Source organism: Suncus etruscus, chromosome 16, assembly GCF_024139225.1.
Source record: "Suncus etruscus isolate mSunEtr1 chromosome 16, mSunEtr1.pri.cur, whole genome shotgun sequence".
Classification (NCBI taxonomy): Eukaryota; Metazoa; Chordata; class Mammalia; order Eulipotyphla; family Soricidae; genus Suncus; species Suncus etruscus.
The window spans coordinates 46,539,776-46,552,190 of NC_064863.1; the positions used below are offsets into that span (position 1 = coordinate 46,539,776).

A 12,415-nucleotide genomic window follows, 5' to 3' on the forward strand; every position below is an offset into this window, starting at 1 on the left:
GTTCGAATCCTGGCATCCCATCAGGTCCCCTGAGCGCTGCCGGGTGTGGACCAAAAACTAAAATAAATATATATATATATATATATATATGTATATATACACATTATATAATGCATACTGTGATATATACTATAATATATATTATTGCATTGACTATATTACATTACATTATACTGTCTTACATTATTTGTCAGTGTAATTCATTGTGTGACAATATCGAGATTTCCTAGAACAATAATTGAATTCATGGGTCTTTAGAAACAAATATGTATAAAATCTGTTATTTTGAAATAGCCATTTTACATAGCACTCTGCTGATCCAATTTAGATTTAATAACTAACAGATAAAAGCAAAACTCTGTAATGCAAATCTGTAGTTGAAGTGCCCATTCTCCCATTCTGTTCTCATATTTTTGTTTTCATATTTCTATTCTTATTCTCATTCCCAGAATATGGAATCTACTGTCAAAACAAAAGAAATAACTAGATATGACTGTGCTTTTCAAACTTAGCCACATAGCCAACAACCATAAGAAACCTATCTTATGTGTTCTAATATTTAATACCTTGATTTCATATTGATGTTTGTTGTTCTTTATACAAAGATTTGTTTTTCACAATCTTCACTTAACTATTTCTTTAATTTGTCCTTTTTCCTGTGGGATGATTTTCTTTAAAAAAGAACAGTACAGGGCCCGGAGAGTTAGCACAGCAGTGTTTGCCTTGCAAGCAGCCGATCCAGGACCAAAGGTGGTTGGTTCGAATCCTGGTGTCCCATATGGTCCCTCGTGCCTGCCAGGAGCTATTTCTGAGCAGACAGCCAGGAGTAACCCCTGAGCACCGCCGGGTATGGCCCAAAAACCAAAAAAAAAAAAAAAAGAACAGTACATATAATCTGTAATGTATATACATGGTTTGTCTTACCGTTTTTATTCATCTTCATGTAGTAAGCATCCAAAATGTTCTAGGTACTAAAATGTCTTCTTTGATACATATGTTTGATAATAGTTATATGTTGCTTCTAAGTTGTCTGATTATTTTGTTTCCCTTGTTTTCTACCTACCATAGAGTAACCAAATAAGGCAAATGGAAGAAGTAAAGATCTCTAAGAAGAGTAAAGTTGGAATCCTTCCATTTGTTGTTGAATTTGAAGAATTCGCAGGACTTGCAGAATCTATCTTTAAAAATGCAGAGCGTCGTGGAGATCTAGATAAAGCATATACTAAACTAATCAGAGGAGTATTTGTTAATGGTAAGCTTTTATATTCTAAGGATTTGGGGAGCCAGTTGTAATATTCTAGTAACTCAGAAATTGAGGTCAAATATTATGTAGTTATTATTTCTTGTATTCAGTAAGTAATTCATTTAAATATTACATGGTTTATTAAAGTATTAAGGGCCTGAGCAATAGTACAATGGATAGTATGCTTGCATTGCATGTGGCCAACCCAGGTTTGATCTCTTGCGTCCAATATGCTCTCGTGAGCACCACAAGTAGTAATAATTCCTGAAGGCAGAGCCAGGAGTAAATCCTGAGCATCATCAGGTCTCCAATACCACCCTAAAACTAAAATTAAATAAAACATAAAGTGTTATGAAATGAAAAATTTAAAAAGAAGTAGTACATATCTGTTCCTATTCATCAGGAGCATTTATATTTTAGTGTTCATGTGGACTTGCTAAGCAAAATTAAAATTCTTAAAAGTTTTTAAATCCACATATTTTTCTTTCCCCCACCCCTTTTTATGGCTGAAGTTGTGGTGCCAACACACATTTCACTGAGATGTGCATACTTGAGTTACTGTGCTCTGACATACCAGGTTGAGCTGCAGCTGACATCTCAATTTGTCACTCAATGGTAATCCCAGACAAGAATGCAGACAAGAATCAAACTTGTGGTCTCATACTGACAAGGCAGATGCTTAATCACAGAGCTTTCCCTTGACTCCTCAAATAAAACCAAGAAAATGACCTTCCAGATCCATTTGTATTTCAGTGGAATCCTTCTGGTAGTGATAGGCAGTGACATAAGTGTAACTTTTAGCACAGGGGTCCTCAAAATTTTTAAACAGGGAACCAATTCACTGTCCCTCAGACCATTGGAGGGCCAGGTTATTATAATAATAATAATAATAATAATAACTATAAACAAATTCCTTTATACACTTCACATATCTTATTTTGAAGTAAAAAATTGGAACATATACAATATATAAAATGAAGAACAAGTAAAGTATTTTTTACTTGTTTGTTTTGTTTTGCTTGTTTTGTTTTTTTTTGGGTCACACCCCTTGGCTCAGGAGTTATTCCTGGCTCTGTGCTCAGAAATTACTCCTAGCCTGGGGGACCATATGGGTATGGGATGCTGGGGGTTCAAACCGAGGTACGTCCTAGGTCAGCGTGTGCAAGGCAAACATCCTACCTGCTTGTGTCATCGCTCTGGCTCCTGATTGTACAATATTTCATCTATCACTATTTACATATAAAAGTCTTATAATTCAAAATTTAGATTGTTTTCAGTTTATTTTATATATTCAGTATATTTTTTGTATACTTGTTCAATAATTTCCTTAGGACATTTTACTAAAAATGGAATTAGCAAACCATTGTATAGACCTCAGGGTTTTTACCAATTTGTTTTGGTATAGACCATGGATTTTACCAATATATTGTCCAATGTACTGTGAGGAGTTGGTGCTCATATCTTTATTATTGCTAAATATTAGGAGGTATTATTAACCTTTTATTTTTATCAGGTAATAAACTATGATCTGATTTTCAAGAGTAAGAACTTTCAAATTTGTTTATTTAGGGGCCGGAGTGATGGAGCAGTGGTAGGGCATTTGCCTTGCATGAGGATGGAGCACAGTTTGATACCCCAGTGTCCCATATAGTCCCCAAGCTAGGAGCAATTTCTGAGTGCATAGCCAGGAGTAACCCCTGAGCATCATCAGGTGTGGCCCAAAATTAAAAAAAATTTGTTTATTTAATGTCTTCTCTTACGAGTTTTGGTTCATTCTTAGTCACATTGTCACCAATATTTTCTTTTTGGTTTTGGGGCCACATCCAGCAGCACTCAATAGTTACTCCTGGCTCTGTGCTCAGAAATTATTCTAGGCAAGCTTGGGGACCATATGAGATGCCGGTTCATCCCTGGTCATCTGCGTGCAAGGCAAATGCCCTACCATTGTGCTATTTATTGCTCCCACCAAATTTTTTTAATTGGCTTTATTTCCCTTAGTATATATGATTATATGCAATTATTTTAATTCATTTCACATTAGAGTTAATTGAACAATTTAGAGTTGAGTAAAATGGCAAATTTTGCTTGAAGGTCTGGTTGTCCTAACCAGATTTTGAATTTTATCATTTCTCTACCAATTTGAAAAGCCAGCTTTATTACAAATTGATTCTATATATAAACTATTTTTAGAATGCTTTTTAATTAGGCTTAGATGACTGTGAAGATCCTGTTAATTTCGGAAATATACTTATTTTTTAAATATAACAAATGAAGAATATCAGTCATGTAAGTATTTGTATAGCTGAATGTGGTTGGTTATACTCATATCAGGATGTTACTATTTTTTTGTTTTATCTTAGTGGAGAAAGTAGCAAATGAAAGCCAGAAGACTCCCAGAGATGTTGTTATGATGGAAAACTTTCACCATATTTTTGCAACACTTTCTCGTTTGAAAATCTCATGTCTGGAAACTGAAAAAAAAGAAGCCAAACAAAAATATACAGATCACCTTCAATCTTATGTCATCTACTCACTAGGGCAACCTCTTGAAAAACTCAATGTGAGTATATTTTAAGCATGCATGCATCAGCATATACAAAAAAATAAGAGTTCTCTCAGATTTGTTGGGCATTGTTGGGCAATGGATAGGGCACTTGCCTTGCACAAGGCTGACCTGGTTTCAATCCCAGGCATCCCATATGGAGCCTCTAGCACCATCAGGGTAATTTCTGAGTGCAGAGCCAGGAATAATTTCCATGTATTACATGAGTATTGCCATGTATGTCCCCACCCCCAAACAATAGCAACAACAACAAATTTATCTTAGATTTGTGTGGATGCAAAATAAGGAAGAGAAAAATTATTTAGGAACAAATGATACCAGTGTGTCCAGATACTCCTAGAAACTTTGTATACTTTGTATTTCTCTTATTTCCTTTAGTTATTTCCCCCCTTTTTTTGTCTTCTTGTGTCAACGATCAGTAGTGAACATAGGACTTGGTCCTCACACATTTAGTTTAGGTGACACATAGGAGTTGCAAGAGCTCTTTCACTCAATCTTGCTGCTTAACCCATGGTCATGCCCCCCTCATTTTGGTTTTCTTCAGGGGGTCACTATGTTGCTCACATGTGTGATTTAAGTATGGTGGCAGCTGGACATTGTGCTCAAAAATCTCTTTAGTTTTAGTTTGTTTTTAGTTTTTAGTTTGAGTTTGTTCCCCTTTGGTTGTGGTGCTCATGCACACTTGGCAGGGTGTGACTGTAAATCACTGGTATCCAGACATCTGCCAGCACCTCCACTGGCTTGCATAGCAATCTCCCAATGCACTGTTCACAGACCCCGGCTCTTCTCATTCCTGTAATGTCGGGGAAGAGAAGTAATAACTCTATTTTACAAGTGAAAACAGTTAATATAAATAAACTTTACTAAAATCAAAATAGCAATTCTAGGAGCTGGGGGGCGGGGAGTAGAAATATAAATTAGACTTTTCTATTACACCATACTTTTCATTTCTTACCCCATAAGTGACCAACCTTTATTCCTAGTTCAGATGAAAATTTCAAAATGTGATTCAGCTTTGTTAAAAAAAAAAATTCAAAATGTTTCCAAGATAAAAGAAAAAAACTTTAGTTTAATTTCTTTTCCTTTCCCTTCTTTTGAGTCATTCCCCCAGAACAAGTCTGTCGAAACATTAAAATTAAGAAATTATTATGGGCCCGGAGAGATAGCACAGCGGCGTTTGCCTTGCAAGCAGCCAATCCAGGACCAAAGGTGGTTGGTTCGAATCCTGGTGTCCCATATGGTCCCCCGTGCCTGCCAGGAGCTATTTCTGAAAGATAGCCAGGAGCAACCCCTGAGCACCGCCGGGTGTGGCCCAAAAACAAACAAACAAAAAAAAAATTAAGAAATTATGCTTTTAAGTGTCAGAAAGATAAAACATGGATTAAGGCGCTTCAGTTCCTGGCACTGTTTATGGTCCTCCCAGATACCATCAGGAGTGATCTCTGAACACTACTGGGTGTTGTCCAGAATGGAAAAAAATAAAAATAAAAGAAATTATGATTTTTTTTTTAAAATCATTATTTTAAAGAATTTGAACAGCATGATGGAAACTCAAGTTATCTTTTGTCCACAATATGATTAGCTAGCTATCTTTTATAAGTTTTATTCAAAATAATACTTTTTTGGGGGGAGGTTGGGCCACACCTGGTGACACTCAGAGGTTACCCCGGCTATGTGCTTAGAAATCACTCCTGGCTTGGGGGACCATATGGGATACCCAGGGATTGAAGCGCCCTACTGCTTGTGCCACCACTCGGCCCCTCAAAATTATACTTAAAAATTGAAGGTTGTATACAACTGTCCCAGTTTATTTATAAATCCCCATATATTTCCACAACACTGACAGGAGTGATCCCAGAACATAGCCAGGAGTTGGCCAGGTATGGCCCCAAGAAAAATGGAATTATCTGTTGTGGGGCTAGAGTCATAGTAAAGTAGGAAAGGCACTTGCTTTGCATGCGGATAGCTTAGAATTGGTCCCCAGTACCCCCACATGGTCCCCTGAACACTGCCAGGAGTGATTCCAGAGTACAGAGCGAAGAGTAGTCACTGAGCATCACTGGGTATGAACTACCCCCCACCAAAAAAATATTGGTCTCGGGGCCAGAGAGATAGCATGGAGGTTAAGGCGTTTGCCTTTCATGCAGAAGGTCATCAGTTTGAATCCCGGCGTCCCATATGGTTCCCGGAGCCTGCCAGGAGCGATTTCTGAGTGTGGAGCCAGGAGTAATCCCTGAGCACTGCCAGGTGTGACCAAAAAAAAAAAAAAAAAAAATATATATATATACATACACATATATATATTGGTGTCTAGTAAAGTCACAAGGTTCAAATATAAATATAGATGTTATAGTTTTGTGTCAGCAGTAACTAAATTAAATCTTTTGTAGAAACATAACTTTGTGGGGCTCACTCCTAGCAGTATTCCATGAAGAAACAATTTCTTAAAAGTATCAGAAGTAGGGGCCGGGCGGTGGCGCTAGAGGTAAGGTGCCTGCCTTGCCTGCGCTAGCCTAGGACGGACCGCGGTTCAATCCCCCGGTGTCCCATATGGTCCCCCAAGCCAGGAGCGACTTCTGAGCGCATAGCCAGGAGTAACCCCTGAGCGTCACCGGGTGTGGCCCAAAAACCAAAAAAAAAAAAAAAAAAGTATCAGAAGTAGACTTACCAATATATATTGTCAAAAACTAATAATTTAATTAGTAATAAACCATAGCTAAGAAAATTTTGGAGAAGAGTAATGAGGAGATTTATTAGAGTTAAATCATATAATCCTTAAAGAAAGCATGCTAGTCAATAAAACTGCATATTACAAAAATAGCCGGAGCAATAACATAGCAGGTAGAATGTTTGCCTTGCATGTGTCCAACCCAGGTTCAGTCCCTGATATCCCATATGGTTCCCTGAGCCCACCAGAAGTGATTCCTGAGCATCGTTGGGTATAATGCAATTACCAAAACAAAAAAACCAAAACAAGAAATTTACTTAAAATACACCTGAGGGACCAAAGCAATAGTACAATGTGTAGGGTGTTTGCCTTTCATGCAGCCAACCCAGGTTGTATCTCCAGCAAACCATGTGCTCCCCTGAGCACTGCTGTATTTGGCCAAAAAAATGAACAGACCAAAAAAGACCTTGAGAAGAATATTATGTCACTATAACGAAGTTAGTAAATACTTATAAAAGATATGTTTTAAATCAATAAAGAAAGCACTAAGGTCCCACAAAGGACTCAAATACATTGCTAACCATGTTAAAGCAGGTCACCTTTATCTAGAGACTTTCAAACAAAAACACCAAATAGGTATCTTCACACCTCAAAAATGTCACCAAATTGTTTTAATTATATCAGTGCCAATAATGGTAAGTTGCAGTCTTCATACTGTTGACAGAATATAAACTGAACTTTCTTGGGAAGCAATCTATATGTAAAAATAATTTTCAGAATTTAATTTTCACAATTAAATGCAACTGAGGCCTTAGTCAGAATTATGCTGGGATATAATAAATAGTGTGGGCACATACTTATGTACAAAATATAATGTATGGTAAATTACTTATAATAGATTTTTTGAAATATGTAGAGATATGCCAGCTGTACAAAAAGTAGTGAAAAATGGTAAGTGTGCTAGAGATGTGAGTAGTTTGTGGGTTTTGGTGAAATATTATGTAGCCATTAAAAGTTGCACTTAGGAGAAAATACCATAAATGGATAATTTAACATCAAATTATAGCTGTATCTACTTATCAGAATACTGAAGGAAATCTAAAATTTATAATATTTATTAATTTGTACAATAGCCCATTGTTACTTTGTACTTTTTCATATGATCTGGTTTTTATACCATAAGTATATATTATTTTATCAGATTTTTATTTTAAACTTAAATGATAAAAGTCAGTTTTTTGCTATTATTTCTTTTCATTTCCTTGAAGCATTTCTTTGAAGGTGTTGAAGCTCGTGTAGCACAGGGCATAAGAGAGGAAGAAGTAAGCTATCAACTTGCATTTAATAAACAAGAACTTCGTAAAGTTATTAAAGAATATCCTGGAAAAGAAGTAAAGAAAGGCTTAGATAACCTGTACAAGAAAGTCGATAAACATTTATGTGAAGAAGAGAACTTACTTCAGGTATGCTGCCTTCTTTAAACCATTTCAGCTGGAATGTCCTTATATATGTTGCTTTTCTCAAAAATGTTCCTCTAGAAAAATTACAGATTTTGAAATTCTAGTGCAGTGCAGAGGGCAAAGTTCTATAAAGCACAGAGAGAAATAATAAAATGTGAGGAAGAAAAAATAATTTATATATGTTTGTATACTTTATTTAGTTTATTTTTAAAACGGTTTTGAGACTTTAAGTTATCTTTTGTTTTGGGGTGGGTGTTGGGAAGAAATAGTTCATAGAGATACTTCTTTTTGTATTTGTTTTGTTATTTTCAGGCACTGCTGTCTTTTGTTTGGGGTGGGGTTTTATTATGGTTGTCTTAGATTTTTTTTGGTTGTTTTCGATTTAAGCAAGGAAATGAAATGCAAAAGCCACTGTAGTGAGATTCTGAGCATAAAGAATGGAGTTAGACATGGGTTCTTAAAACTATCCCAAACTACTAAGTTGAATGACTTCAATAAATGACTTAACCTGTCTGAGCATCAATTTTTTTAAGTAAAGTATAAGTAAAACTTCTTATGTAGTGAACATTATACTTTACAGATGAGACCATTGAAGTTTAGAAAGGTGGAAAATTGTGGCCAAGATCTTATCACTAGCATATGGTATCACCATATTCAAACTCAAAATATAGCTTTTTTTTTTTTTCATTATAAACCATGCAGAAAGGCTCTGAGATGAGACCAGTTCATTTTCACTTGAGGGCTTTATAAAGGATACTGCATTTGTTTTAATTACTGAAAAGGAAATAGTAGATAAAGTAGGAGTAGGCTAGAGATGTAGCTTCATTGTGGAGCTCATGTTTTACCTATACAAGGTCCTTAGTTCCTTAGTTTAATCCCTTGCACACTGCTTCCTGCCCCCACCTTCACACCTGTACATACAGTGGTTTCCATTGCTTTCTGAATTAAATGTAATGTATCAAGGTGGAGCAAAAGACCAGGAGCTAAAAGTTGAAAGTTAAAATTATGCTACATTAGTAAATTTTAAGTTGAAGGAATTTGGGGCTTAAGAGGAACAAATCCTAGAAGAATACATTTTCTTAGCTGTCCCATAGGAATAATAATCAGATAGTGCTTTCTCTGTCCAGGTAGTCAGAAGATCTAAATAGGATAGTAAATACATTAAGCACTTTGTACTATGCTGATAAATAATGCCAGAAAATTAAACCTTTTCATTTTAGCTAATATGTCAATGTGTTTTTCAGATTCTGTCTTAATAATTGCCCACATTACTTTTCACTGCTAGGTTATAATGTTTGAGTTTTAGGTAGCAGGGCTGACTCATCTTGGTAGTCTCCTTGGCATCAAGCAAGGCTTTATTTAAACTTTTAATTGAAATGAAATGAAAGCATTAGCCATTGCATTTCATTTAAACATTAGTCTTAGTTTCATACATGATTATGCATATCTGCAGCTATGTTAAATTTGGAGGAAGATGTAAAAGTTAAAGTGCAGTGAGAGCTTGCTCTCTCAGACATTGTTATAGCACTTTACATCCAATTTAGTCACTTAATCTCTACAGGAAACCTAAGAGGATTATATTTATATCATTGCTTCAATTTACAGATGAGGAACTTAAAGAGGAATGATATAACTAGAGGTTATAAATCTTTTCTTTTTTATTGAAACAGTTCTGATTTACAAAGTCCTACATCGTTGGGTTTCAGACATACAATGAATCAGGTCCAATCCCACCAACCAAGTCAACTTCCCTTCACCAATGTTCCCATAGTACATCCCATACCACTTCCCCTGCCCCCAAACCTGTCAGTATAACAGACCCGTTTTAAGTTTAGATTGTTTGTTTAAAGTTTGGGTCACTTGATTTCATTGTTGCCTTTGGCTTGGATATTTAGTTCTGTCCTTTTTTTTTTTTTTGGTTCTTGGGTCACACCCGATAGTACTGAGGGGTTACTCCTAGCTCTACACTCAGAAATTGCTCCTGGCAGGCTCGGGGGACCATTTGGAATGCTGGGATTCAAACCACCATCCTTCTGCATGCAAGGCAAATACCCTACCTTCATGCTATCTCTCCAGCTCTAGTTCTGTCCTTTTTTTAACATCACCAATGCACTGCTTGGCCCCTGGCCCCTATTCTTTCATATTTGTTTTTCTCCTCCACTCATTTTATTTTCTTCTTCTTGTTGTATTCTGGGGCCAAAGTTGTTTGAGACAACTGCCATTTAAACTATTGCATTTCTTTATGTAGTTATTCTGAAACCACATATAAATGGTATCATTCTGTATTTATCCTTCTTCTGACTTACTTCATTTAATATAATATCTTCCAGAAGAAACAATGAATGAAAATAGCACTTCTTAGTGTGCCAGACGCTATCAGAAATAGTAACTGTTTGAGAATTCAGACTTGAAATTTTATCTTATTAAATTTCAGATGAATGGGTTATACCAAATCAAGGCAACAATAGATATCAAACAATAGATATACCAAATCAATGCAACAAGAGATATCATCTTACACCAGTGAGGATAGTACATATCAAAAATACTGGGAACAATGTGCATAGGCAGAGTTGTGGTGAGAAAAGAACTCTCATCCACTGCTGGTGTGAATGCTGCCTTATCCAATCTCATGGAGGGCATGGAGGGTTCTAAGTAAACTCAAAATTGAGCTGCCATAGCAATACCACTTTTGGGTATCTGTCCCCAGGACAGAAAAACATTCATCCAAAAGAATTATGCACACCACTATTTATAGTAGCACTCAGTACAATAGCTGACTTGGAATCAACCTAGATGTCCAACAGCAGATGAATGGATCATGAAGATGTGGTACATATATACAATTAAATACTACATATCTGTAAAGAATGATGTAATCACACAATTTGTTGTAACATGGATGGAACTGGAAGATATTATGTGAAATGAAGGATTATAAATCTTTTAAGTAGGAAAAACTAGGATTCTTATTCCAAAATGTTCTTTGACACTATGCTAAATTCCTAGACTATGTCTTAATATTGACACCACATTTTTAATTATGTACTATTTCTATTCAGATTTCAATGACATTTATTTCATTTTTACAATAGGTAGTCTGGCATTCGATGCAGGATGAATTTATACGACAGTACAAGCACTTTGAAGGTTTAATAGCTCGCTGTTATCCTGGATCTGGAGTTACAATGGAATTCACTATTCAGGACATTCTGGATTATTGCTCCAGCATTGCACAGTCCCATTAAGCCGTATGAAAGAAGAAACAATGAATGAAAATAGCACTTCTTATTGTGCCAGATACTATTCAGAACTATTAAGTGACTGTTTGAAAATTCAGACTTGAGATTTTATATCTTATTAAATGTCAGAAGAATGGGTTATACCATACTCCAAATATTCAAGAACAAAAGCACCAGAGCCAGAGCCATGGCACACCGGTGGGCATTTGCCTTGCAGTAACCCCTGAGTGTCACCCGGTGTGGCCCAAAAACAAACAAACAAACAAACTCAAAAAGAGCAAAAGCACTGACCTGTGTTTGCCCATTGGTTGTATACTAATTTAAAGCATTTTTTTTTCGTCGTAAGATGGCATTAGCATTTTTCTGTGACAGAATGAATTTAAACTCTATTGTCTACATACCTGTATTTGTGAATATCTATGCTATGTGTAGTGCATTGGGATTTTTTTCCATGTTCACTAATTCAGTATTGCTTACAAATCATGGAACTTCTTAAAAATGTACAAAGTGTTTTTCCTTTTAACTAATTAAGTATATAGAGGGAAGGGGTCTTATGGTGATCAACTGTAAACTTTAATTTTGAATATGATGTGACTATGAAGCGATGAACTTGAGATAAAGAAGTTTCCCAAAATGTTCAATATTAATTTTAGATATGTCTTCTAACTTTTGTATAACAAGATTCTACAAAATAATTATGAAAAATTACTGTCCACCCACTTACTATAAAATACTTAGACACATAATAAGATAAAGATTTATATATTTTATTCTACATGTAGTATATATTACAAGAAAATAATATGGCACAGAAGTTTGATATTTAGAACTAAATATAAGCATGTGCTGTGGACTGAATTGTGACCTCCCCATGTTCATATATGGAATCCCTAATTTCAGGTTTATATATAGAATCAGGTACCCCCACATCTGATTGTTTCAGAGGTAGGCACTGTAAAGCAAATGATGAAGTTATAGTAGATCCTAAGAGTAGAGCCATGATCCAGAAGTACCGATATCTCTAGTAAAGAATTAGAAATACTTCCTGCCTTGTGATGATACCTGCAAGAAGAAAGCCATGGATGAGGCAGGAAGAATATTTACTTATACTAGCCATGCTAGTATACTACCCTGATCTCAGAACTTCAGCCTCCAAAAGGTAAAAAATTAATTTCTGTTGATGGGGTTGGAACTATAATACAGTGGGTAGAGTGTTTACCTTGCACATGGCCAACCTGG

General features: G+C 35.8%; 1 protein-coding gene across 4 annotated transcripts in view; it reads left to right on the forward strand.

Moving 5' to 3' along the window:
- EXOC1 (exocyst complex component 1) overlaps nt 1-11,426 on the forward strand; it is a 66,893-nt gene extending 55,467 nt beyond the window's left edge. For all 4 annotated transcript variants that reach the window (XM_049789939.1, XM_049789941.1, XM_049789940.1 and 1 more), the window contains 4 exons: nt 1,069-1,252; nt 3,604-3,803; nt 7,743-7,937; nt 11,030-11,426. In XM_049789939.1, coding sequence (XP_049645896.1) covers nt 1,069-1,252; nt 3,604-3,803; nt 7,743-7,937; nt 11,030-11,182 — 732 coding nt within the window. In that variant the 3' untranslated portion in view covers nt 11,183-11,426. The remainder of the gene's footprint in view (nt 1-1,068; nt 1,253-3,603; nt 3,804-7,742; nt 7,938-11,029) is intronic.
- Nucleotides 11,427-12,415: the final 989 nt, after the last annotated feature.